This window comes from Staurois parvus, unplaced genomic scaffold, assembly GCF_062004578.1.
Source record: "Staurois parvus isolate SC_StPar_1 unplaced genomic scaffold, SC_StPar_1.0 ptg000887l, whole genome shotgun sequence".
In the NCBI taxonomy this organism is placed as follows: Eukaryota; Metazoa; Chordata; class Amphibia; order Anura; family Ranidae; genus Staurois; species Staurois parvus.
The window spans coordinates 161,822-189,365 of NW_028318683.1; the positions used below are offsets into that span (position 1 = coordinate 161,822).

A 27,544-nucleotide genomic window follows, 5' to 3' on the forward strand; every position below is an offset into this window, starting at 1 on the left:
CCCCCCCCCCCTTTTTTCTTCTTTTTAGTGTCTTTTTTCTTGTATATTTGAATATATATATATATATATATCTATATATATTTATTTTATTTTTCTGAGTTATGTCTATGGTGAATTTTGTGCATATATTTGTTTACATAGACCCTATGCAGTTTCATTTGTATGATGTATTTATATGTATCTATTTGATTTGTAGACAAAGATGATTGATTAATGGCCTCTTATCATACAGAGAAAAATGAAGTCTTGAAGAAGCGGCAGTGACCATGAAACGCGTCGACACTTCGACTTATGATAAACACCATTGTTGCTTTTTCTATCTATATTTCATTTTTAATACTTAGATGTTTTCTGTCTTCAGTGTTTTGAAGAGATTTTGTATTAAAATAATATGGTTAATTGTATAATTTGTAGGTGTGATATAATACTGTTTGCTCATCCGTGAACACCCGCTATCTTATTGTGAATTCTTTTTGCAATCTAGCACACCCCTTCTTTGAGTAAGGGGCCTCTCATCTCCCCTCTCATGCTACATCTCTCCTACGTTGGACTGTTTATAACATAAGCTGAGTGTCACCACCTTCAAGGAGTGGCTGATTTATAGAAAAATCTTTGCTTTTATTTATTCAGTAAACTGGTAAAATGCATTCCTAGAGTGGAATCCTTCTTCTCTGAACCTCTATATGGGGAAATCACCTTGAAAAAAAAATTGTGTCAAAAGAGCCAAGGGCCAAAGTTTTTTATTTGGAATAAGGCCTGAAACAGATGTACAGAAGACTGTCAGCAGGTACTGGTTAAGCTAGGATAGGTCATCCCACAGATTTTCCGCATATGCAAGGTAGAGTAGTTTAGGTCCCCGTTTAGCATCCCTAGGTCTGGGAAATGGATCAAAGGGTAGATGCTCCCCTGCTACACAACATCCTTTGTATATTTCTTTCAGATGCATGCAGTAATCCAGTATGGGACCACTCCTACAAAAAGAATTTTGTGGCTACCCAAAACTCATCCATTAGGATGTTGTCCCCATAACCAAAATACAGCTCCACCCAGGGTTGTATTTACCACAAGGCAAACAAGGCAATTGCCTAGGGCGGCATTTTTCAGGGGAGCAGCACCTCCCCCCAGCAGAAGGGACACATGTGCCATGAGAACCAGACGGGATCCAAGAGAGGCTGTGTGCTGCTTGATGGTGTATGTAGAGCTCAGGGGCAGACTGACAACTCATGGGGCCCCCAGGCAATAAGGGATCATGGGGCCCCTGTGTCCTTGCCCAAACTCAAAAAAGCCTATGAAAAAGGTACCAGGGGCATCTCAAGGGGCCCCCTACTGACCCCGGGCCCTCGGGCAGTGCCCGAGTTTCCAAATGGTCAGTCCACCCCTGGTAGAGCCTGACTCTCATTCCCAGGGATGTCCGGAGCTGTGAAGATGGGTGTATTTCTCTCTATCTGGGGAGGGGTGAATAATGGAAGGCTCTCACAGGTGGGTGGCAGGGGTGTTGTTGGTCAATGTCAGGCTCTCTCTGCGGTAGGGGGGAAGGGGGGTGGTGTTAGTCGGTGTCCATATGGGCAAACGATTTTTCTGTTGCCTAGTGCAGCACAAAACCTAAATACACCACTGGCTCCACCTCAAACTACTTTGACCCATAGGATGGTTACACACACAGATGTTATTTAGTGTGATATCTGCGGTATAGCTAGCAATTATTTTATTAGTATAAAAAACACAAAAAGAAAATTGAGTACAGAAAAGTGATAACAAATCCCACAGCTCTCCACCAGATAAAAAAATGACAACATGGTCAGGAAACAACTCCTGCACTTTGCCTCTGTGCCAGAGTTTCCTATAATACAGACCGGTCACTGCTATTGTCTTTCCTTGGGCAGGAAAACTGGCCTTGTATCCTCCCCATTGTTGTTTTCTGCAGGCAGTCTGTAGTTGGAGGATCTGCTGGGTCCCTTCCTCAGCTCTGTTCTATGTGCAGGCTATGTACAGCTCAGTGATGAAGTCACCATTACTTTCACAAGGTTATATATAGGTTTGCTAAGGAATTTGGTGCACACAAAGTGGGCTTATTCTATATTCTTTCTGTCTGTTGAGGAGTTTACTGTATTCAAATTAATTTTTTGAGCCTGCAGTTCAGCTTTTATATTTATATTTGTAACACTATCATCTTGAGGGCCACTGTGTTTCTGGGTCCCCCTTAGCTTTGCACAGCCAGGCAACATTTTATCACACTTGCATCCACAGTCAATGAACATTTCATGAGTTTGGTTTTTGCTATTTTATTAGGGGAAAAAACTTGGATAATAAGATTTATGGGATAATTAATTAAAAAGATTTATGGGATGGCCAACTTGACTGAAGCAATGCACGGGGACAGCTTCCTTCCTAAGTACAGAGAAAGATCCTGGACTGTCTTCCTCCCTTGATAAAGTCAGTCTTCATGGATCAGTAGCAAAAGCCCTTTAAGGACTATTGACTCTTAGGCCCCTTCGAAACTCACAACAGATTGTTGCAAACTACATGCAGAAGTATTTCCTCTCCCCTGTATAACTGCTTCCAGCTCCACATCCTGCAGACACTACCAGCCCTTCTGGCTGCTCTAAAGATCTCCCAGGACAAGGATAAAGGGTTAAGTACAGTGCTGTACTTTGAAAGCTGGCTACATATGGCAGTCTGTCCCCTTGTAAATCCCTGTGTGTACTGATGTGCTCACTCTGTCCTCCTTGCTCCCACTGCTCCCAGAAAAATCTCCTACTCAAACCATGATGCTGAATGAATCTTCCTGAACCAGCTTGAACCCAGGCTGGAGGCAAAGATCCCCCCCCCTCCCCCAAGACCTAGGGGACCCCTCCCAGGCAACCGACAGCCTCCTCAGCACTCCATCTTCCACCCGACTCCCTTTCCAGCATGGGCTAGTCTTTCCACACTACCAAGGCTTCCTATCCTGGGACTGGTCAGACTCCCATAAATATGCAGATTTAGGTCTCTAGTCCTTGCACCCACTGCCTTCTGGAAGCTTCCATAGGGCTCCTGAACCAGGTGGAGGTGATAAAGTCCCAACCTGCTGAGTCACCCAGCCTGAACTGCCGTAACCTGACCTAATTACAGACTCACACAGTTACCATGAATCGTACCATAGGAAATTTACCTTTACTAACTCCAGTAGCACACTACTACTGGGACTGGTCAGACTCCCATAAATATGTAGATTTGGGTTTCTACTCCTTCCACCCACTGACTTCTGTAGCTTCCATACGGCTCCAGAGCCAGGTGGAGGTGATAGAGTCCCAACCTGCTGAGTCACCCAGCCTGAACTACAGTAACCCAACCTAATTACAGACTCACACAGTTACCATGAGTCTTACCATAATAAATACACCAACTCTAGTAGCACACCAGATTGTGCTACACATTATCTGCATATTTTCCTTTCATTGAATATAATTGAACATAGTATTGTATAAAAACTTTATCTCATTAACAGACTCACTTTAATGATAAGATTTCTAGCACTAAACTGAACAAAGCTAATCTGTGACCTCAGAAAGGACTTACCTTGCCCTTTCACTTGTGGTTCCAGAGTCACAGTCTTGATATTTTTTGCAAGACGAACTCCTTCTGGCTGAAAGAAATTAAACAGTGATGAATTAGTTGAGTACTTAATTACCAAGATCAGATCAAAACACTAGGGACCCTTTCACAAGGGAGACACCGGGTGGACTAAGTTTGCTCAGTGGGGGGAATCTGTGTGCTGATATCCCACTGAGCAGATTGGAGTGGGTGGACAACAGATCTGCGTCTGTTTCACTTATGCAGAGCAGGCACAAACACAGTACGCTCTGCTCTATGGGCAGTCGGATGTAAATGGAGCGGCTGTCCATTTACACACGACTGCCCTCCGATCTGGATTGAAGGTAGATGAGTGTAAACGGACACGTCAGTTTACATCTGCTGCTCCATTGAGGTGAATAGAGGGTCCGATTGGGTCCACCTGAAACACAGATAGGAAGACCTGATCGGTACGCTTGTGTGAAAGGGGCCTAAAGCACCAAGCATGAGAATTTGCCACCCTTGGCAACATAAGTGTAGAGTTATGGATAGTACTATAGTGCGCTTGCAGTGATATTGTCTATTGGGTAGCATTTTTTTATGTTAAAATGGACCTGCACCCCAAAAATAATGTGTGTGCACATGGCTCCAGCCTTGCCCTCTCCCACCATTGGATATATTATTATTATTATACAGTATTTATAAAGCGCCAATAGTTCACTCAGCACTGTACATTACAAAGGGGGACAGAACATGTGACAGAACAATGCCAATACAATGCAAAACATGAGGGGATCGAGGACCCTGCTCTTTCGAGCTTACAATCTAGGAGGGAGGGGATGGTGGCACAGGAGGAGATAGCTGTGGGGGATGGAGTGGTAGGAAGAGTGGAGGAGGTCGGTCAAGTTAGCAGGGGGTAGGGTAGGCTTCCCTGAAGAGATGGGTTTTCAGGGTGCGCCTAAAGGAGAGGAGGAGGGAGGAGGAGACCAGGGAACTAGAAAGAAGGAGGTCTTGTAAGGAGCGAAGTGTGCGTGCTGGGCGGTACTTGGATATTAGGTCAGTGATGTAGTTCGGGGCAGTATGGTGGACAGCTTTGTACGTCAGTGTTAGGATTTTGAATTTGATCTGTTGCGCAATCGGAAGCCAGCGGAGAGATTGGCAGAGGGGGGTGGCGGAAACAGAGCGGTTGGAAAGGTGAATGAGTCTGGCAGCCGTATTCAGGATCGACTGAATCGGGGATAGCCAGCAGCGAGGCAGGCCAGTGAGGAGGGAGTTGCAGTAGTCGAGTCGTGATATGATGAGGTAGTGGATGAGCTGTTTAGTGGTTTCTGGGGTTAGAAACGCGCGTATTTTGGCAATGTTGCGGAGGTGGAGGTGGAGTGGATATATATTGCTTTTGTAACTGCTTTCTTGTTTAATCCTCACCTAGGTGAGAATGACATTGCACACACATGCGCAGGTGGGATGAAGGACTAAGGACAGCCTTTGGGACCTTTGAAAACTTCAGCAAATCTTTGCACAAATGGTTTCTCTTTACACACATGCAAAGAAGGTGCAGTTAGGAAGGTCAAGCTCCAGACAACAAAAAATGGCAGCAAAGTCATCATTAAGTTCTCCTCTTTAAGTTCTCACATTACTTGCTTGCTGTGTCGTATTTTTATGCATAGTTTTTAAAATGACTTCTCAGATAAAAACAATTGCTGTGATTGGACATTGCTACTGCAATATTGGTATGTCCCATTCAAACCCATGGACATTAGTGTACAGACACACTGGATTTCTACCGGCCAGGATGTAGAAAAAGCAGAAGGTTGCAATGAAGGAGGAGGTAAGTAAGCACCTGCAGGCGAGAATCGTGTTGATATGATGGGGATTGCTATAGGCTTTCTTTTTTCAAGCTAATTGCACCCAAGCAGTTCACAGTGCAGAATTGCAGTGAAAGTAAAAATCAGTAATTTTGCAGGAAAAAAAAACTATTTTTTCTGAATCACTCTGCTTATACCTGTTCAAGATAGTATAGCGGATGTCCCTTTATTGTTTGCCTTCATCTAACTATCGGTGGACATGGCCATATTTGACCTAGGCACGTAAATCATCTAAACCCATACTTACCACAACCTTTAGCTTTTTCTTGACACCATCAGACAAAAATTGTTGAAAGACTGCAGCTTTCACTTCTATGTCATGCAGACCCAGAGAAAGTGGTACGATGATAAAAGGAACAGCAAAGGAAGAATGGGGTTCAATATGAACGTCTCTGCGGTATTTCGCTTTGGATGTAGACAGACTGCAGAATTCTGGGTTGTGAGTAAATTCCACTTTCACCTGAAACAAATCAACATTGCAATCAAGATATTAAAGCTGAACTCTAGGTGATCACCTTAATTGACAGATGAAATACATATACTGAATCTTGTTTTTAATTTTTGTCCATCCAGTTCTCAGCTCTGCCTCACATCACTGTCAGATGATGGTACCACTTTCATTGTTACAGCTATAGACTGTTGGACCCTACATCAGCGTGCTCCATCATCCAACTAGAAGGCTGGGGTTGGGAGAAGCTACTGACAACAAATAGCGTGCCAAGTTGTATAACTTCCAGTCTGTTCACATACGTGTTTAGCTGTTTGTCTGAAGCTTAGTATTTCAATATTATGTATTATTTGGTAAGATGCTCCCTGTCAGACGTACCCCAGGTACATGTTCTACTGGTGGAAAATGTATACTTTATGGTAAGAGTAGCTTAATTGTCAAATGCCATACTATACAACATAAAGAAAAAGCAAAGCAAAAATGCATTGGATGCTCATTGCTAGCATAAAATGGTATACATGGTTCTAGTTGGGTCCCTATGAATGTTAAATGTGAAGAGTTTTGTGTCCACTCTGCTGTCAATGCCCTGACCAAATCCTGCGTGCAAGGTTTAGATTGGCACAAACTAATGTGCAAGAAAAATGTGAGATACAAACCATAAGGCTCAGCACACCCTTCCCTATCAGTTTTCAGGGAGACATTTGGCAAAAGCTGATGTAGCCCCCCTGCCCAAGCTAGCTAAATATAGTTTATGGCTCCACTGTACTCAAATGAGCAGCAATATATTTTACAGGCCTAGTTAGGTCTATCCCTAAGCCTAGTGGTTGATTGCTTCTACCTGCCTTAGGAAGAAACTTCCATAAATAGACTAGGAGGGTCAGCCACTGGGTTAAATATTTATCTGACCTAAATGTTTGGGAGAGCCTGATTGGAGTCCTTCTGGGGCCTCTGGCTCTGGGAGACAATCTATGTAGCTGAAGAGATATGGTTAGGCCTCAGAATGTGTTTTGCCGAGGGCCTTGGAGGAACTTGGACTTAGAAACTTGGAGGAAGACTCTGCCCGTGAATGTTGGGCTGGAAAAATGACCCCTTTCACTGAAGAGTGTCAGGGAAGCTAGTTGGGCAAGTGTCTCTGGACATTGTGAGTAAAACCTTTTGCCTATAGCTACAGGTGTGCCTGTGCTTTGAGGGATAGATGCCAAAAGGTTGCTACAAGAACTATGAATGCTCCTATAGAGTCTCAGATTAGCTGGCTGCCCCCTCTACCTCCAGAAATCTTTAAGGAGACTATTGAAGAACTTTGCTTGAGAGTCTATCCTTCTGTACTTGTGTTTTGGAGTATTCTGAACCCTCATCCCTCTATCCACTTGTGTTCAAGTACTGCAATAAATCTGCAAAAAGACACCCCAGGACTAAGCCTGAACTTTGGTGGTGTGTTCTGGAGCTACTACCTGGCAAGGAACCTATGGACACGTAAGGGAAACCTGGGTTTTTTCCATTTGCCCCTCCGGAGGTAATTGCTACACTGTTCACGTGGCCATGTAGGACTGCACACTGCCAAGAATGAGTGTATGTGGTGGGTAGTAATGGTAGATGTGATCAACCACGGCCAGCAAGTCTGTGCAAACCATGGCAGGCAGTTACATGCAGTTAGGGAAAGATGAGCTTCCCTAAATTAAAACTGTCTGTGTCAAGGACCACCCCCTTCCCCCCAACCACATGTAACTGCATAATCACATGCAAAACAATTGCAGCCACCTGCAAAAGCTTGTCATTAATTTGTACGGGCTTGCTGGCCACAGCTGATCTTATCCACCTGTGTTGCCCACTGCACAAATATATTCTTCTACCACGAAATGACACCACAAAAAACTTAAATTAATTCAACTAAACTTTCCTAAATACACTCCATCTAAATAAAGGAAAAAGAAATCCTAAGCAGCATAATAAACAATATTTTGTGGTAATTACATGGTGAAATCAGCTTGGCCAAAATAAATTTGCACATCCCTGTTTGCAAGAGATTAAATTGGATGGATGCACAGCTTTCCTTATGTATTGATGTAAATGGAATATAGATGATTAAAAATGTGAAAGGCTGGCTCTTACCTTGATTTTGGAATTTCCATAATTGTAGAGAATGGCACGGATCTCCACCTGTTCATTCCTCACCACAGAATAAGGCAGCTTGAGGTCAATGAAAAAGTCTTTCATTACCTGGATCTCATATGGTTTAGCAATACAAAGACCTGAATAAAAAACACAACAGTTCTGTAATTTAAAAGTAATATAATTTCAGTTCAATAAGGATCAGTTAGAAATTGAAATAATAATTTTCTGAACAAGAAAATGCACTAAAAAATATCCTGATGGGATACAAGTTTGGGTAGAGGCTTTGGAGATGTTTTAAACTGATTATGATGTCTCCATTGGCTCCACTGCAAGTCCCTATAAAAGCAGGAATAAAAATCTGGAAGCTGGAATTAAAAAAAAAGCTCCTCCCTACGCATTTCATTGACATGGATGTTGTTAAGTGACAATATGACTGGTGGTGGAGAGAAAAAATAGTAGGACAAAGCTTAGCGGTGACATCATCACGTCTGCCGGCTTGTTGGAGCAGCAAGGCTAGTACCTGCATGTTTGCAAAATTGTTTGTGAGTACCCCTCTTTACATTAATAAATGGTGTTTTAACATAATACATATGGATCTACTTTATCTGTTCTCTATTACCCAATTGGGTTTATGTTATAATAGTTCCTGAGCTGGAAGTGGAGACTGGAATCACTTACACTATGATATTTGGAGTGATAAGTGCGCTAGCTAACCTCCTTCAATTTGAGTTCTATTCTTCTGGTATGTAGCTCATACAGTGGGGCAAAAAAGTATTTAGTCAGCCACCAAAAAAAAACAAAATAGAACTGTTTGGTAGGAACACAACTCGTCTTGTTTGGAGGAGAGAGAATGCTGAGTTGCATCCAAAGAACACCATACCTACTGTGAAGCATGGGGGTGGCAACATCATGCTTTGGGGCTGTTTCTCCGCAAAGGGACCAGGATGACTGATCCATGTACAGGACAGAATGAATGGGGCCATGTATCGTGAGATTTTGAGTGCAAACCTCCTTCCGTCAGCAGGGCATTGAAGATGAAACGTGGCTGGGTCTTCCAACATGACAATGATCCCAAACATACCGCCCAGGCAACGAAGGAGTGGCTTCGTAAGAAGCATTCCAAGGTCCTGGAGTGGCCTAGCCAGTCTCCAGATCTCAACCCCGTAGAAAAATTTTGGAGGGAGTTGAAAGTCTGTGTTGCCCAGCGACAGCCCCAAAACATCACTGCTCTAGAGGAGATCTGCATGGAGGAATGGGCCAACATACCAGCAACAGTGTGCGCCAACCTTGTGAAGACTTACAGGAAACGTTTGACCTCTGTCATTGCCAACAAAGGATATATAACAAAGCATTGAGATGAACTTATGATATTGACCAAATACTTATTTTCCACCATAATTTGGAAATAAATTCTTTCCAAATCAGCCAATGTGATTGTCTGGATTTTTTCTTTCATTTTGTCTCTCATAGTTGAGGTCTACCTATGATGCCAATTACAGGCCTCTCTCATCTTTTTAAGTGGGAGAACTTGCACAATTGGTGGCTGACTAAATACTTTTTTGCCCCACTGTATATATAAAAGGTGGTGGAAGCACAGGTGCACTTGCACAGAAGGAAGATTTGATATGTTTTGGGACTTTATTTGTCACAGTTGTGATGAACACATGGATTGTGTATTTATACATTTCTCATTATATTTTATTTTCTACTTGGAATTTGGCACCATTGTGGATGGATTTAAAAGAACAGCACAATACATTACTTTACACATAATCCTGGATATTACTAATCGAGTAATTATCTCTTCTATGTATTTAGCTATCCTTCATATTAATATAGATGACATACATGTTCAATTCGGAATGATAACTTTATATATTTGAATTTGGGCTAAATCTAACATAGGGCTTAACTGGAACTCCCCTACGCTACTGGGACTTGCACTTGGTAATCTCCATATCAGCACCTGTGGTAGTGAGCTCTTGTAGATAGTCAACTTGGGGTTGCACAGGGTGCAGAGTCTAAGCCCCAGCCTGCTTCTTCACCAGAACACCTGATGGTGGGGATGGACTTGCAGCAAGCTGGGATTAGGTCACGGCCCCGGGTACGCCCAGCTGAGGATGAGGAGACCGCTTGCAGGAGCAGAGTACAATGGGAGGAGGCGATCGGAAATACGATAGACTATCCGAGGGTCAGGACGGGCGGAAAACAAGCACAGTCAGAGAATGAAGCCGGGGTCGGTACACAAGTAGCCAATACAGGATACAGGCAATAGCAACACACAGGAGCTCCGACAACTAGGACGTTGCTCAGGCAAAGTGGCCTAGACTGAGCATGTCTTATATAGGCAGGCAAACAAGAAGGTGGGCCAGGAAGTGATGGAAGGGAAGGAAATAAAACCCAGAGAACAGCAGACGACGCCCATAGATGAGAACAGACAAACACACATGTGAAAGGGATCAGGAACAGCACTGCAGCAAGGAGGTAAGAATACACAAACAAGAAACTGCAGGCTAACTTGTGACACTCCAGTGTGCTTATGATCAATTATTTGTGTTTAAAAACAATAATTATTCAAACTTCTTGATAACTGAACTTTTTCCATGTTTCCTGTAATATAAAGTACCTGGTTATTCCTGCCATTCTTAATACTTCCCCCTTCCCAGTGGTAAAAATCTATGGGCTCAAAGATCCTGAAGACCATTGGTACCACAGTGCGCATGCTCCCCATTTAGCTGGGTAAGTAAGCCATGTATTACTATATATGGCTTACTTACTAGATCATGTGATTGCGGTTTTCTTTCTTGCAGCACAGACCAGGTTGGGGTCGGAGAGAAGACCATAGTGCAAAACATGTCATGTGACATAACTTGCTATTGCATGCCATGCCTTCCAGGCCATTTAGAATGCTGTGTGGTATCAGTCCTACATGTCCCCTGCAAATAGGCAAATAGAGCCCCTCCCCCATACTTTCTGCTCTTCACTACCAAATGTGATTTGTGCCTCACTGGCCAATCGTGATACATGGGAGGACGGAGAGGGTACGCCAGAGCTTTGCAGCTGAAATTTACATTTTACAGGACCCATATGCAGTGGCTCACCTGGCAAACCCATTTCGGGATTAATTGGCTGCAGCGTTTACTGTATGCAGAAATATAAATAAACTCAAGTGTTGGGTTTTAAGCACATCAAGACCATAACATTTTATCTACAGGATTCAATTTTAAAATTTTGGCTGATTATATTACCTTTATTTTCAGAAAGACTAACTGCAAGGACCTCCCAGGTGGTGATGGAATCTTTCAAGAATATATTGAGCACCTTGGTTGAAATTCTGAAGGAGGAAATTCAAGGAAAATAGGATTAATTTCTGCACTCTCATATCAGCCTTCAGACAAAATAAAAGGGCTACAGTAATATTAATGATGTAGCACCCTCCTAGACAGGTGCTAGATTAAGACAGATAAGATATAGTATGTGTTTTGATATGTAAATTTAGTTGTCACGCAGTAGTCAGTGTGATATTGATTGTTAGATAAAAGCATAACTTGTACATTGTAATCAATGTTGCTGTGTTCTGCTAGTTAGGTCTGCTGAGTATGTTCAGCGGCAGCCATCCTGATAGCTCTCTCTGCATCCAGAAAGCTTGAGAAGTTTCTGGATGATAGATGTTGAGCTATGCAGATGGCAGCATGAATATTGATGCATCCCCGGTCTATCCCAGAGAGAGAGGTTCTGATGGCATGATGGGTAACTGTATATATTCAATGAGCACACTGAGGTCTGGGTCTTTTTTTAGATAGGATTGGTCAAGCCTGGAGGGGGCATACTGCTCTTCCAGGCAATGCTACTGCATCTGCTGTCATAGACCTCAGACGGGAGACCTGAGGGCCTAAATACTGAGATTGTCAGGAATGGACTTGCCAATAGTGGTGGGACTCACCTGCCTTGTGGGCTGCAGTACCAGGGCTGGCCAGCGGGTGCTCTCAACAACCAGAGGTTCACTTCGGCAATTAGCCATCACCTGGGGCTGATTGCAGGTGGTGTATTTAAGGGATGGCCTGACCTGCAGTCTGTGCCTTGGTGTGTGTTTTTCCATGGGCCCCTGTACCTTGTAACCTGCATTCCTGTTCCTGTTTCTGCCTGACTTGTTGCCGACCCTGCCTGATTCTGACCTCTGCTGACTTCTCCTGTTTGATCCCTGGCTTGTGACTCTGACTACTCTTCGCCTGCTCCTCCTGTACCTACCTGCCCGATAGTTATCGACCCGGCCTGCCTGACTACGTTGTGCTCGATATGTGTATGTACCTGTGTATCTATATCAGTTTAGGTTTGGGTTTGTTTCACCTTGTTGTATGTATTTGTGTTAGCTTGGGGTTTGGTGCACTGCGTTTATGTTTGTATTGTTAGTCTCAATAAATTGTCTTATTTATACCATATCTGAAGCCTGCGTTTCCCTGTGTCAGTCCACACACATCTCTGGTCACACCCGCATCCCTGACAGAGATCCAGGTTCTGCTAACGCTGACTGAGGGGCTGTCTACTGAAGATCTGGTCTGGTATTATCGAAGAAGGCAACCGGCTGTCCTTGGGCCTTGTGAGTACAGACACGCTTAAAAGATCTGAGAGACTTTGTGCTACTTAACCCCCTCTGGTGCTAGGGAATCAGCTGTGGGTCTAGTTAAAGAGGACAGAGCTTTGTCCCTTTATTCTCCTTTTTCAAGGAACTCTGCTCTACTTTGCTACTACTACTACTACTACTACTGCTGTCCTAAAGCTGAAGTTTACTGTTTGTTTCAAGCACAGACTTCATCATAGCTTAACTGAAAGAATACCTATGTTCTCAACTATACAAGGTTTCTGTTTTTGAAGTATCCCACCAATTCCCTCATCCCTATTTTCTCCAAAAGTAAAAGCAACAAAAACAACACCCCTAGACTGGTCATTGAAGAAAAGTGTGAATGAGCCTATGTGCCTGGCTGTGGGGCAAAGCTTTTGGGGAAGCCCTGGACAGTATTCCTGGGGCTCCTATGGGAGTAGCACTACACTAATAACAATAATTGTAACCCAGCTAAATAATGTTATAATTTCTTTATTTTAGCTTTGGTAGAGGGAATGTTTTTGTGACTTTTCTACAAATAATAAGAATGAATTAAACTGCTTTGTTTTATTTTAGCCTCCTACACCTCAACATATAGGCAGAGAGAGATAATGATCTTTTGACTATTGGCAGTTTAAGTGATTCGGTGAAAAAGAATCAGTATATGCAGAAAATTACAGACAGTGGTCTCCTCTGCTTGTTTTATTTGAAAAAGGATAAATAAAAGTTATATTTTAATAGGGTTGTCTACTGGTGTAGGAGTAGTGGGGCAGACTTTGGAGAAGGATGTCAATTGTATCCCCAAACTGAAACTACACAATAACCTCAATAAGTTAGCACACCAATTCACTACAATTTGGACAAACTCCAAATAAATTTGATGCAGTGTTACCACAACCAACAAAACAAGCATGGTTTGAATTTCAATTGGTGTACCAACTGAATAGATTTGCCTTCACTTGACCTGGTGAAAATATAAGAACTGAGGTTCCTACCTATCCAAAATTAAAAAAAAATTTGGTTGGAGTTGTCCCTTAATTCATATCACTCTGCCAATTATTTGGCCCTGATAATGTTCAGCAGATCTGTTTACATAAGAAAGAAAAAATATACCCATCCTTATCCGGTCTTTCAGACATTGTCTCTATCTTCCAAAGCCAGCATTCGGGAAATTCACTTCTGGACACAATATCAATGTCTGGGATGTAGTCATCATCATCATCACCTGCAGAAGAGAATATAAAAGTTCAGGATGAACGTGCAACAGTTCTAAAGGTTAACCCATCCACTTGCTTGTTATCTGGCTAGATCATCTTCCTTTTCTGATCGTAGTTCTCTATCGGCGCGTATTGTAGAGTTTCTATGTTTTCTTGTTTCTTTATGCATGAATTTTTCACTTGGAATGCTGGGTTCTACTGACAGCATTCTCCTTAGTTCTCTGGCATCTACCTAAATTCCAATTTTTTGCATTTGCTTGAAAGCAGGACTTCAAAATCATATATTTCTTTAATTTTGAATTCCTGGAATCTTGAATTGCACAACAATTAATAGATTTTACAACTAGCCAATTGAATCAAAATGAAAAAAAATCTTTTCTCCTAGCTTGTTTCATTTAGAATTTTTTGTGCTATAGGAGGACTTCCTGTAGAGATAAATGTGAATATTTATCTCTTTTAAATCAACTGTTCTCTAACTTTCAAACATGTGTTGCCATGGACTGGTTGATTTTCAGAAGGAAGTGGTAAAGGTTTTCTTTAAATTTGCTGATAAATAATACCAACAATGTGGACATGTTTTTAAATTTGTAGTGGCCTCCACTTGTACATGCCCTGAATACAGTTGCAAGAAAAAGTATGTGAACCCCTTGGGATTACGTGGAGTTTTGCATGAATTGGGCATAAAATGTGCTCTGAACGTCATCTAAGTCACAACAATAGAAGAACACAGTCTGCTGCACATAATACTACACAAACATTAGATGTTGCCATGGTTTAATTGCACATAACATGTAAACATTCACAGTGCAGGGAGGAAAAATATGTGAACCTTTGGACTTAATAACTGGTTGACCCTCCTTTGGCAGCAATAACCTCAACCAAACGTTTCCTGTAGTTGCAGATCAGACCTGCACAACGATCTGGAGTAATTTTGGACCACTCCTCTTCACAAAACTGTTTCAGTGTAGCAATATTCTTGGGGTTCACAGACTTTTTCTTGCAACTGTATGTCCCTGTAAACACAAATTTGGAAGTTCTTGGTGTAAACTTGCAGCTTCAGCTAGCCATGGTCTTCAGGAGGTCTGCACTGCATGGAGGCCACTGAAAATTACAACCAGTGGATCCAGTGGTACGAGTAGCATGGGGAGGGGTCTGAAACATTTCTGTGCATGGGAGGGGGTGGGGTACTATCTTTATTCTGCCATCCAGTTTACCTTCCCTTATCTATCTCTTCAGGGAAGTCTATCCTGCCTTCAGCTAATAACCAAATCTTCTATTTTTTTCCCATCGGTTCATCCCCCACAGTTATTACTAGAGATGAGCGAAGAAATGAAAAATTCGATTCGACTGATTCGGCGAATTCGTGGACAATATTCGATTCGAGTCGAATAAATTCGCTGTGAATTTAACTTAAAAAAGGGTGTTTCTAGGCTTCAGAGAGACTTAATATTAGTGCAGAACACTGTACCTTTAATTTAAATGCCCTTGGAGTCTGCTGGGGAAGAGAAATAATACTGTCAGTCAGTATGACATGCAGATGAGTGCCGTCGATCTTAGAATCACCGCACACTTCACTCATTTGGGCAGTCACGGGGCCAAAACCAGAGTGTGGAGCCACAGTGTGGCGGTGGAGGCAGCAGCAATGGGAGGCCATACAGCACCCTATGACAAAAATGGAAACCACCAGCAGTGTGAGGAGACCTGAAAGTGGCACATGGCAGAGTGTGGCGATAGAGACAGCAGCAATGGGAGGCCGTACAGGGACCCATGACACACTCTGGACCTGGCAGCAGCATGAGGAGGCGGTACAGGGGCCCATGACAGATTACGGGCCTGGCAGCAGCATGAGGAGTCGGTACAGGGGCCCATGGCAGATTACGGGCCTGGCAGCAGCAATGGGAGGCCGTACAGGGACCCATGACACACTCTGGACCTGGCAGCAGCATGGGGAGGCGGTACAGGGGCCCATGACAGATTACGGGCCTGGCAGCAGCATGAGGAGTCGGTACGGGGGCCCATGACACACTCTGGACCTGGCAGCAGCATGAGGAGGCGGTACAGGGGCGCATGACAGATTACGAGCCTGGCAGCAGCAACTTGGACAGGAGGACGTTCAGCTTCTGCACCGTCGGGTGCGTGCTCGCAAACTGTTGTCTCTTGGAAACGGATTCCAAGAAAGACTGCTGACGGAATCCGTGAAGAGGAGTAGCAGGAGAAGGAGCATCTGAACGAGCGGAATATGCCAACAAGCGACAACAGTGGCCCATGACAGATTACGGGCCTGGCAGCAGCATGAGGAGTCGGTACGGGGGCCCATGGCAGATTACGGGCCTGGCAGCAGCTATGGGAGGCCCGTAATCTGCCAGCACCCTATGACAAAAAATGGAACCCACCAGCAGTGTGAGGAGACCTGAAAGTGGCACATGGCAGAGTGTGGCGATGGAGACAGCAGCAATGGGAGGCCGTACAGGGACCCATGAGAGACTCTGGACCTGGCAGCAGCATGAGGAGGCGGTATAGGGGCCCATGGCAGATTAGGGGCCTGGCAGCAGCTATGGGAGGCCCGTAATCTGCCAGCACCCTATGACAAAAAATGGAACACACCAGCAGTGTGAGGAGACCTGAAAGTGGCACATGGCAGAGTGTGGCGATGGAGGCAGCAGCAATGGGAGGCCGTACAGGGACCCATGAGAGACTCTGGACTTGGCAGCAGCATGAGGAGGCGGTATAGGGGCCCATGGCAGATTAGGGGCCTGGCAGCAGCTATGGGAGGCCCGTAATCTGCCAGCACCCTATGACAAAAAATGGAACACACCAGCAGTGTGAGGAGACCTGAAAGTGGCACATGTTTGGGGCATGATTCATGGCGGATTTAGTCAGTTGTGTCAGGAACTGGTGGTTTGAAATCCAGACTAATCCACGCCTGATTCATTTTCACAAACGTCAGTCTCTCCACACTTTGGGTGGACAGTCGTGTCCTCCGCGGAGTTGCAATACCTCCTGCCGCACTAAACACGCGCTCCGATGCCACGCTACTGGCCGGGCATGACAGCCTTTCAAGGGCAAATTCAGCTAGTTGGGGCCAAAGGTCAAGTTTCGTTGCCCAGTAGTCAAGGGGATTGTCTACCTCGGTTGGCAGGGTGCTGTCCAAGTAGGCCTAAGCCTGTTGTTTGAGGTCCTGCTCCAGGTCCACCTGATGCTGCTGCTGCTGCTGCGGCTGGTTAGTAGTTTCCTCACTGCGCTGGTGAAGAAAGCTACTCATCATCGACTGCAGACTGAGGCAGCCGCTGCTGGTGGAGCTGCCACTGCTCCTACCACCCCACCCCTCCCCTGCTGCCATGGCAGCGGAACACGAGCGCACAGGGCCCACAGTGTCTGAGGATGGACGTTGGCGCAGACAGGCAGAGACCAGCTGACTACATAGGTGTTTTTTATAGTACGTTATTTTGGCCTCCCTCTCAGCAGGTGTGAAAAAGGCCACCATTTTTGAACGGTAGCGAGGGTCCAACAAGGTGGACAGCCAAAAGTCATCCCTCTGTCTGATGGTTATTATTCGGCTGTCGCTACGCAAGCAACCGAGCATGCTATGGGCCATTTGTGCCAAGGAATGCGAGGGACTCCCTGCCTCCATCTCCACAGCATACTGCCACGGTGCGTCTAGGTCCTCTGTCTCCTCTTCCTCCTCCTCTACCAGATGCTCCTGCTCCTCCACTCCTGTCCGCTGAGTGGAAAAACCACCCATTTCACTCAATAATTCCTGAGCACCAATGTCCTCCTCTACCTCCTCCTCTTCTTCCAGTCCTGCCCCCACAGGGGCCATGTGGCGTTGAGATCTGTGCGCCACGTCTACCGCACCCTGACCAGCCATTGTTAACAGCATTTGTTCCAGGACGTGCAACAGAGGAATGACGTCGTTCATCCCATAGTCCTGCCGACTCACGAATAGCGTGGCCTCCTCAAAGGGCCTGAGCAAGCGCAGGTGTCACGCATGAGCTGCCAATGGCTGACATCTAAGTTACACAGGGAGTACCTTTATCTGCTTTTAACATCAGGAAATCTGTGATGGCCTTTTGCTGTTCGTAAAGGCGGTCTAACATATGTAGGGTTGAATTCCACCTTGTTGCAACGTCACAGCATGAGGAGTCGGTATAGGGGCCCATGGCAGATTAGGGGCCTGGCAGCAGTTATGGGAGGCCCATAATCTGCCAGCACCCTATGACAAAAAATGGAACACACCAGCAGTGTGAGGAGACCTGAAAGTGGCACATGGCAGAGTGTGGCGATGGAGACAGCAGCAATGGGAGGCCGTACAGGGACCCATGAGAGACTCTGGACCTGGCAGCAGCATGAGGAGGCGGTATATAGGGGCCTACGGCAGATTAGGGGCCTGGCAGCAGCTATAGGAGGCCCGTAATCTGCCAGCACCCTATGTCAAAAAATTCAACACACCAGCAGTGTGTGAGGAGACCTGAAAGTGGCACATGGCAGAGTGTGGCGATGGAGACAGCAGCAATGGGAGGCCGTACAGGGACCCATGACAGACTCTGGACTTGGCAGCAGCATGAGGAGGCGGTATATAGGGGCTTATGGCAGATTAGGGGCCTGGCAGCAGCTATAGGAGGCCCGTAATCTGCCAGCACCCTATGTCAAAAAATTCAACACACCAGCAGTGTGAGGAGACCTGAAAGTGGCACATGGCAGAGTGTGGCGATGGAGACAGCAGCAATGGGAGGCCGTACAGGGACCCATGACAGACTCTGAACTTGGCAGCAGCATGAGGAGGCGTTATATAGGGGCCCATGGCAGATTAGGGGCCTGGCAGCAGCTATGTGAGGCCCGTAATCTGCCTGCACCCTATGTCAAAAAATTTAACACACCAGCAGTGTGAAGAGACCTGAAAGTGGCACATGGCAGCAGAGTGTGGCGATGGAGACAGCAGCAATGGGAGGCCGTACAGGGACCATGACAGACTCTGGACTTGGCAGCAGCATGAGGAGGCGGTATATAGGGGCCCATGGCAGATTAGGGGCCTGGCAGCAGCTATGTGAGGCCCGTTATCTTGCAGCACCCTATGTCAAAAAATTTAACACACCAGCAGTGTGAAGAGACCTGAAAGTGGCACATGGCAGCAGAGTGTGGCGATGGAGACAGCAGCAATGGGAGGCCGTACAGGGACCCATGAGAGACTCTGGACCTGGCAGCAGCAGGAGGAGGCGGTATATAGGGGCCCATGGCAGATTAGGGGCCTGGCAGCAGCTATGTGAGGCCCGTAATCTGCCTGCACCCTATGTCAAAAAATTTAACACACCAGCAGTGTGAAGAGACCTGAAAGTGGCACATGGCAGCAGAGTGTGGCGATGGAGACAGCAGCAATGGGAGGCCGTACAGGGACCCATGACAGACTCTGAACTTGGCAGCAGCATGAGGAGGCGGTATATAGGGGCCCATGGCAGATTAGGGGCCTGGCAGCAGCTATAGGAGGCCCGTAATCTGCCAGCACCCTATGTCAAAAAATTTAACACACCAGCAGTGTGAAGAGACCTGAAAGTGGCACATGGCAGCAGAGTGTGGCGATGGAGACAGCAGCAATGGGAGGCCGTACAGGGACCCATGAGAGACTCTAGACTTGGCAGCAGCATGAGGAGGCGGTATATAGGGGCCCATGGCAGATTAGGGGCCTGGCAGCAGCTATGTGAGGCCCGTAATCTGCCTGCACCCTATGTCAAAAAATTAAACACACCAGCAGTGTGAAGAGACCTGAAAGTGGCACATGGCATGAGAGACTCTGGACCTGGCAGCAGCAGGAGGAGGTGGTATATAGGGGCCCATGGCAGATTAGGGGCCTGGCAGCAGCTATGTGAGGCCCGTAATCTGCCTGCACCCTATGTCAAAAAATTTAACACACCAGCAGTGTGAAGAGACCTGAAAGTGGCACATGGCAGCAGAGTGTGGCGATGGAGACAGCAGCAATGGGAGGCCGTACAGGGACCATGACAGACTCTGGACTTGGCAGCAGCATGAGGAGGCGGTATATAGGGGCCCATGGCAGATTAGGGGCCTGGCAGCAGCTATGTGAGGCCCGTTATCTTGCAGCACCCTATGTCAAAAAATTTAACACACCAGCAGTGTGAAGAGACCTGAAAGTGGCACATGGCAGCAGAGTGTGGCGATGGAGACAGCAGCAATGGGAGGCCGTACAGGGACCCATGAGAGACTCTGGACCTGGCAGCAGCAGGAGGAGGCGGTATATAGGGGCCCATGGCAGATTAGGGGCCTGGCAGCAGCTATGTGAGGCCCGTAATCTGCCTGCACCCTATGTCAAAAAATTTAACACACCAGCAGTGTGAAGAGACCTGAAAGTGGCACATGGCATGAGAGACTCTGGACCTGGCAGCAGCAGGAGGAGGCGGTATAGGGGCCCATGGCTGATTAGGGGCCTGGCAGCAGCTATGTGAGGCCCGTTATCTTGCAGCACCCTATGTCAAAAAATTTAACACACCAGCAGTGTGAAGAGACCTGAAAGTGGCACATGGCAGCAGAGTGTGGCGATGGAGACAGCAGCAATGGGAGGCCGTACAGGGACCATGACAGACTCTGGACTTGGCAGCAGCATGAGGAGGCGGTATATAGGGGCCCATGGCAGATTAGGGGCCTGGCAGCAGCTATGTGAGGCCCGTTATCTTGCAGCACCCTATGTCAAAAAATTTAACACACCAGCAGTGTGAAGAGACCTGAAAGTGGCACATGGCAGCAGAGTGTGGCGATGGAGACAGCAGCAATGGGAGGCCGTACAGGGACCCATGAGAGACTCTAGACTTGGCAGCAGCATGAGGAGGCGGTATATAGGGGCCCATGGCAGATTAGGGGCCTGGCAGCAGCTATGTGAGGCCCGTAATCTGCCTGCACCCTATGTCAAAAAATTAAACACACCAGCAGTGTGAAGAGACCTGAAAGTGGCACATGGCATGAGAGACTCTGGACCTGGCAGCAGCAGGAGGAGGTGGTATATAGGGGCCCATGGCAGATTAGGGGCCTGGCAGCAGCTATGTGAGGCCCGTAATCTGCCTGCACCCTATGTCAAAAAATTTAACACACCAGCAGTGTGAAGAGACCTGAAAGTGGCACATGGCAGCAGAGTGTGGCGATGGAGACAGCAGCAATGGGAGGCCGTACAGGGACCATGACAGACTCTGGACTTGGCAGCAGCATGAGGAGGCGGTATATAGGGGCCCATGGCAGATTAGGGGCCTGGCAGCAGCTATGTGAGGCCCGTTATCTTGCAGCACCCTATGTCAAAAAATTTAACACACCAGCAGTGTGAAGAGACCTGAAAGTGGCACATGGCAGCAGAGTGTGGCGATGGAGACAGCAGCAATGGGAGGCCGTACAGGGACCCATGAGAGACTCTGGACCTGGCAGCAGCAGGAGGAGGTGGTATATAGGGGCCCATGGCAGATTAGGGGCCTGGCAGCAGCTATGTGAGGCCCGTAATCTGCCTGCACCCTATGTCAAAAAATTTAACACACCAGCAGTGTGAAGAGACCTGAAAGTGGCACATGGCAGCAGAGTGTGGCGATGGAGACAGCAGCAATGGGAGGCCGTACAGGGACCATGACAGACTCTGGACTTGGCAGCAGCATGAGGAGGCGGTATATAGGGGCCCATGGCAGATTAGGGGCCTGGCAGCAGCTATGTGAGGCCCGTTATCTTGCAGCACCCTATGTCAAAAAATTTAACACACCAGCAGTGTGAAGAGACCTGAAAGTGGCACATGGCAGCAGAGTGTGGCGATGGAGACAGCAGCAATGGGAGGCCGTACAGGGACCCATGAGAGACTCTGGACCTGGCAGCAGCAGGAGGAGGCGGTATATAGGGGCCCATGGCAGATTAGGGGCCTGGCAGCAGCTATGTGAGGCCCGTAATCTGCCTGCACCCTATGTCAAAAAATTTAACACACCAGCAGTGTGAAGAGACCTGAAAGTGGCACATGGCAGCAGAGTGTGGCGATGGAGACAGCAGCAATGGGAGGCCGTACAGGGACCCATGAGAGACTCTGGACCTGGCAGCAGCAGGAGGAGGCGGTATATAGGGGCCCATGGCAGATTAGGGGCCTGGCAGCAGCTATGTGAGGCCCGTAATCTGCCTGCACCCTATGTCAAAAAATTTAACACACCAGCAGTGTGAAGAGACCTGAAAGTGGCACATGGCAGCAGAGTGTGGCGATGGAGACAGCAGCAATGGGAGGCCGTACAGGGACCATGACAGACTCTGGACTTGGCAGCAGCATGAGGAGGCGGTATATAGGGGCCCATGGCAGATTAGGGGCCTGGCAGCAGCTATGTGAGGCCCGTTATCTTGCAGCACCCTATGTCAAAAAATTTAACACACCAGCAGTGTGAAGAGACCTGAAAGTGGCACATGGCAGCAGAGTGTGGCGATGGAGACAGCAGCAATGGGAGGCCGTACAGGGACCCATGAGAGACTCTGGACCTGGCAGCAGCAGGAGGAGGTGGTATATAGGGGCCCATGGCAGATTAGGGGCCTGGCAGCAGCTATGTGAGGCCCGTAATCTGCCTGCACCCTATGTCAAAAAATTTAACACACCAGCAGTGTGAAGAGACCTGAAAGTGGCACATGGCAGCAGAGTGTGGCGATGGAGACAGCAGCAATGGGAGGCCGTACAGGGACCATGACAGACTCTGGACTTGGCAGCAGCATGAGGAGGCGGTATATAGGGGCCCATGGCAGATTAGGGGCCTGGCAGCAGCTATGTGAGGCCCGTTATCTTGCAGCACCCTATGTCAAAAAATTTAACACACCAGCAGTGTGAAGAGACCTGAAAGTGGCACATGGCAGCAGAGTGTGGCGATGGAGACAGCAGCAATGGGAGGCCGTACAGGGACCCATGAGAGACTCTGGACCTGGCAGCAGCAGGAGGAGGCGGTATATAGGGGCCCATGGCAGATTAGGGGCCTGGCAGCAGCTATGTGAGGCCCGTAATCTGCCTGCACCCTATGTCAAAAAATTTAACACACCAGCAGTGTGAAGAGACCTGAAAGTGGCACATGGCAGCAGAGTGTGGCGATGGAGACAGCAGCAATGGGAGGCCGTACAGGGACCCATGAGAGACTCTGGACCTGGCAGCAGCAGGAGGAGGCGGTATATAGGGGCCCATGGCAGATTAGGGGCCTGGCAGCAGCTATGTGAGGCCCGTAATCTGCCTGCACCCTATGTCAAAAAATTTAACACACCAGCAGTGTGAAGAGACCTGAAAGTGGCACATGGCAGCAGAGTGTGGCGATGGAGACAGCAGCAATGGGAGGCCGTACAGGGACCATGACAGACTCTGGACTTGGCAGCAGCATGAGGAGGCGGTATATAGGGGCCCATGGCAGATTAGGGGCCTGGCAGCAGCTATGTGAGGCCCGTTATCTTGCAGCACCCTATGTCAAAAAATTTTACACACCAGCAGTGTGAAGAGACCTGAAAGTGGCACATGGCAGCAGAGTGTGGCGATGGAGACAGCAGCAATGGGAGGCCGTACAGGGACCCATGAGAGACTCTGGACCTGGCAGCAGCAGGAGGAGGTGGTATATAGGGGCCCATGGCAGATTAGGGGCCTGGCAGCAGCTATGTGAGGCCCGTAATCTGCCTGCACCCTATGTCAAAAAATTTAACACACCAGCAGTGTGAAGAGACCTGAAAGTGGCACATGGCAGCAGAGTGTGGCGATGGAGACAGCAGCAATGGGAGGCCGTACAGGGACCCATGAGAGACTCTGGACCTGGCAGCAGCAGGAGGAGGTGGTATATAGGGGCCCATGGCAGATTAGGGGCCTGGCAGCAGCTATGTGAGGCCCGTAATCTGCCTGCACCCTATGTCAAAAAATTTAACACACCAGCAGTGTGAAGAGACCTGAAAGTGGCACATGGCAGCAGAGTGTGGCGATGGAGACAGCAGCAATGGGAGGCCGTACAGGGACCCATGAGAGACTCTGGACCTGGCAGCAGCAGGAGGAGGTGGTATATAGGGGCCCATGGCAGATTAGGGGCCTGGCAGCAGCTATGTGAGGCCCGTAATCTGCCTGCACCCTATGTCAAAAAATTTAACACACCAGCAGTGTGAAGAGACCTGAAAGTGGCACATGGCAGCAGAGTGTGGCGATGGAGACAGCAGCAATGGGAGGCCGTACAGGGACCCATGAGAGACTCTGGACCTGGCAGCAGCAGGAGGAGGCGGTATATAGGGGCCCATGGCAGATTAGGGGCCTGGCAGCAGCTATGTGAGGCCCGTAATCTGCCTGCACCCTATGTCAAAAAATTTAACACACCAGCAGTGTGAAGAGACCTGAAAGTGGCACATGGCAGCAGAGTGTGGCGATGGAGACAGCAGCAATGGGAGGCCGTACAGGGACCCATGAGAGACTCTGGACCTGGCAGCAGCAGGAGGAGGCGGTATATAGGGGCCCATGGCAGATTAGGGGCCTGGCAGCAGCTATGTGAGGCCCGTAATCTGCCTGCACCCTATGTCAAAAAATTTAACACACCAGCAGTGTGAAGAGACCTGAAAGTGGCACATGGCAGCAGAGTGTGGCGATGGAGACAGCAGCAATGGGAGGCCGTACAGGGACCATGACAGACTCTGGACTTGGCAGCAGCATGAGGAGGCGGTATATAGGGGCCCATGGCAGATTAGGGGCCTGGCAGCAGCTATGTGAGGCCCGTTATCTTGCAGCACCCTATGTCAAAAAATTTAACACACCAGCAGTGTGAAGAGACCTGAAAGTGGCACATGGCAGCAGAGTGTGGCGATGGAGACAGCAGCAATGGGAGGCCGTACAGGGACCCATGAGAGACTCTGGACCTGGCAGCAGCAGGAGGAGGTGGTATATAGGGGCCCATGGCAGATTAGGGGCCTGGCAGCAGCTATGTGAGGCCCGTAATCTGCCTGCACCCTATGTCAAAAAATTTAACACACCAGCAGTGTGAAGAGACCTGAAAGTGGCACATGGCAGCAGAGTGTGGCGATGGAGACAGCAGCAATGGGAGGCCGTACAGGGACCATGACAGACTCTGGACTTGGCAGCAGCATGAGGAGGCGGTATATAGGGGCCCATGGCAGATTAGGGGCCTGGCAGCAGCTATGTGAGGCCCGTTATCTTGCAGCACCCTATGTCAAAAAATTTAACACACCAGCAGTGTGAAGAGACCTGAAAGTGGCACATGGCAGCAGAGTGTGGCGATGGAGACAGCAGCAATGGGAGGCCGTACAGGGACCCATGAGAGACTCTGGACCTGGCAGCAGCAGGAGGAGGCGGTATATAGGGGCCCATGGCAGATTAGGGGCCTGGCAGCAGCTATGTGAGGCCCGTAATCTGCCTGCACCCTATGTCAAAAAATTTAACACACCAGCAGTGTGAAGAGACCTGAAAGTGGCACATGGCAGCAGAGTGTGGCGATGGAGACAGCAGCAATGGGAGGCCGTACAGGGACCATGACAGACTCTGGACTTGGCAGCAGCATGAGGAGGCGGTATATAGGGGCCCATGGCAGATTAGGGGCCTGGCAGCAGCTATGTGAGGCCCGTTATCTTGCAGCACCCTATGTCAAAAAATTTAACACACCAGCAGTGTGAAGAGACCTGAAAGTGGCACATGGCAGCAGAGTGTGGCGATGGAGACAGCAGCAATGGGAGGCCGTACAGGGACCCATGAGAGACTCTGGACCTGGCAGCAGCAGGAGGAGGTGGTATATAGGGGCCCATGGCAGATTAGGGGCCTGGCAGCAGCTATGTGAGGCCCGTAATCTGCCTGCACCCTATGTCAAAAAATTTAACACACCAGCAGTGTGAAGAGACCTGAAAGTGGCACATGGCAGCAGAGTGTGGCGATGGAGACAGCAGCAATGGGAGGCCGTACAGGGACCCATGAGAGACTCTGGACCTGGCAGCAGCAGGAGGAGGTGGTATATAGGGGCCCATGGCAGATTAGGGGCCTGGCAGCAGCTATGTGAGGCCCGTAATCTGCCTGCACCCTATGTCAAAAAATTTAACACACCAGCAGTGTGAAGAGACCTGAAAGTGGCACATGGCAGCAGAGTGTGGCGATGGAGACAGCAGCAATGGGAGGCCGTACAGGGACCATGACAGACTCTGGACTTGGCAGCAGCATGAGGAGGCGGTATATAGGGGCCCATGGCAGATTAGGGGCCTGGCAGCAGCTATGTGAGGCCCGTTATCTTGCAGCACCCTATGTCAAAAAATTTAACACACCAGCAGTGTGAAGAGACCTGAAAGTGGCACATGGCAGCAGAGTGTGGCGATGGAGACAGCAGCAATGGGAGGCCGTACAGGGACCATGACAGACTCTGGACTTGGCAGCAGCATGAGGAGGCGGTATATAGGGGCCCATGGCAGATTAGGGGCCTGGCAGCAGCTATGTGAGGCCCGTTATCTTGCAGCACCCTATGTCAAAAAATTTTACACACCAGCAGTGTGAAGAGACCTGAAAGTGGCACATGGCAGAGTGTGGCGATGGAGACAGCAGCAATGGGAGGCCGTACAGGGACCCATGAGAGACTCTGGACCTGGCAGCAGCAGGAGGAGGTGGTATATAGGGGCCCATGGCAGATTAGGGGCCTGGCAGCAGCTATGTGAGGCCCGTAATCTGCCTGCACCCTATGTCAAAAAATTTAACACACCAGCAGTGTGAAGAGACCTGAAAGTGGCACATGGCAGCAGAGTGTGGCGATGGAGACAGCAGCAATGGGAGGCCGTACAGGGACCATGACAGACTCTGGACTTGGCAGCAGCATGAGGAGGCGGTATATAGGGGCCCATGGCAGATTAGGGGCCTGGCAGCAGCTATGTGAGGCCCGTTATCTTGCAGCACCCTATGTCAAAAAATTTAACACACCAGCAGTGTGAAGAGACCTGAAAGTGGCACATGGCAGCAGAGTGTGGCGATGGAGACAGCAGCAATGGGAGGCCGTACAGGGACCCATGAGAGACTCTAGACTTGGCAGCAGCATGAGGAGGCGGTATATAGGGGCCCATGGCAGATTAGGGGCCTGGCAGCAGCTATGTGAGGCCCGTAATCTGCCTGCACCCTATGTCAAAAAATTTAACACACCAGCAGTGTGAAGAGACCTGAAAGTGGCACATGGCAGCAGAGTGTGGCGATGGAGACAGCAGCAATGGGAGGCCGTACAGGGACCCATGAGAGACTCTGGACCTGGCAGCAGCAGGAGGAGGCGGTATATAGGGGCCTATGGCAGATTAGGGGCCTGGCAGCAGCTATAGGAGGCCCGTAATCTGCCAGCACCCTATGTCAAAAAATTCAACACACCAGCAGTGTGAGGAGACCTGAAAGTGGCACATGTTTGAGGCATGATTCATGGCGGATTTAGTCAGTTGTGTCAGGAACTGGTGGTTTGAAATCCAGACTAATCCACGCCTGATTCATTTTCACAAACGTGAGTCTCTCCACACTTTGGGTGGACAGTCGTGTCCTCCGCGGAGTTACAATACCTCCTGCCGCACTAAACACGCGCTCCGATGCCACGCTACTGGCCGGGCATGACAGCCTTTCAAGGGCAAATTCAGCTAGTTGGGGCCAAAGGTCAAGTTTCGTTGCCCAGTAGTCAAGGGGATTGTCTACCTCGGTTGGCAGGGTGCTGTCCAAGTAGGCCCAAGCCTGTTGTTTGAGCTCCTGCTCCAGGTCCACCTGATGCTGCTGCTGCTGCTGCGGCTG

General features: G+C 48.3%; 1 protein-coding gene across 1 annotated transcript in view; it reads right to left on the reverse strand.

The window, feature by feature from the left end:
• Nucleotides 1–27,544, reverse strand: part of C3 (complement C3) — a 151,937-nt gene that overhangs the window by 50,497 nt on the left and 73,896 nt on the right. The window contains exons 18-22 of the mRNA XM_089656129.1: nucleotides 13,691–13,802; nucleotides 11,226–11,311; nucleotides 7,975–8,114; nucleotides 5,665–5,877; nucleotides 3,559–3,625 (exon numbers count right to left, since the gene is read on the reverse strand). Coding sequence (XP_089512255.1) covers nucleotides 3,559–3,625; nucleotides 5,665–5,877; nucleotides 7,975–8,114; nucleotides 11,226–11,311; nucleotides 13,691–13,802 — 618 coding nt within the window. The remainder of the gene's footprint in view (nucleotides 1–3,558; nucleotides 3,626–5,664; nucleotides 5,878–7,974; nucleotides 8,115–11,225; nucleotides 11,312–13,690; nucleotides 13,803–27,544) is intronic.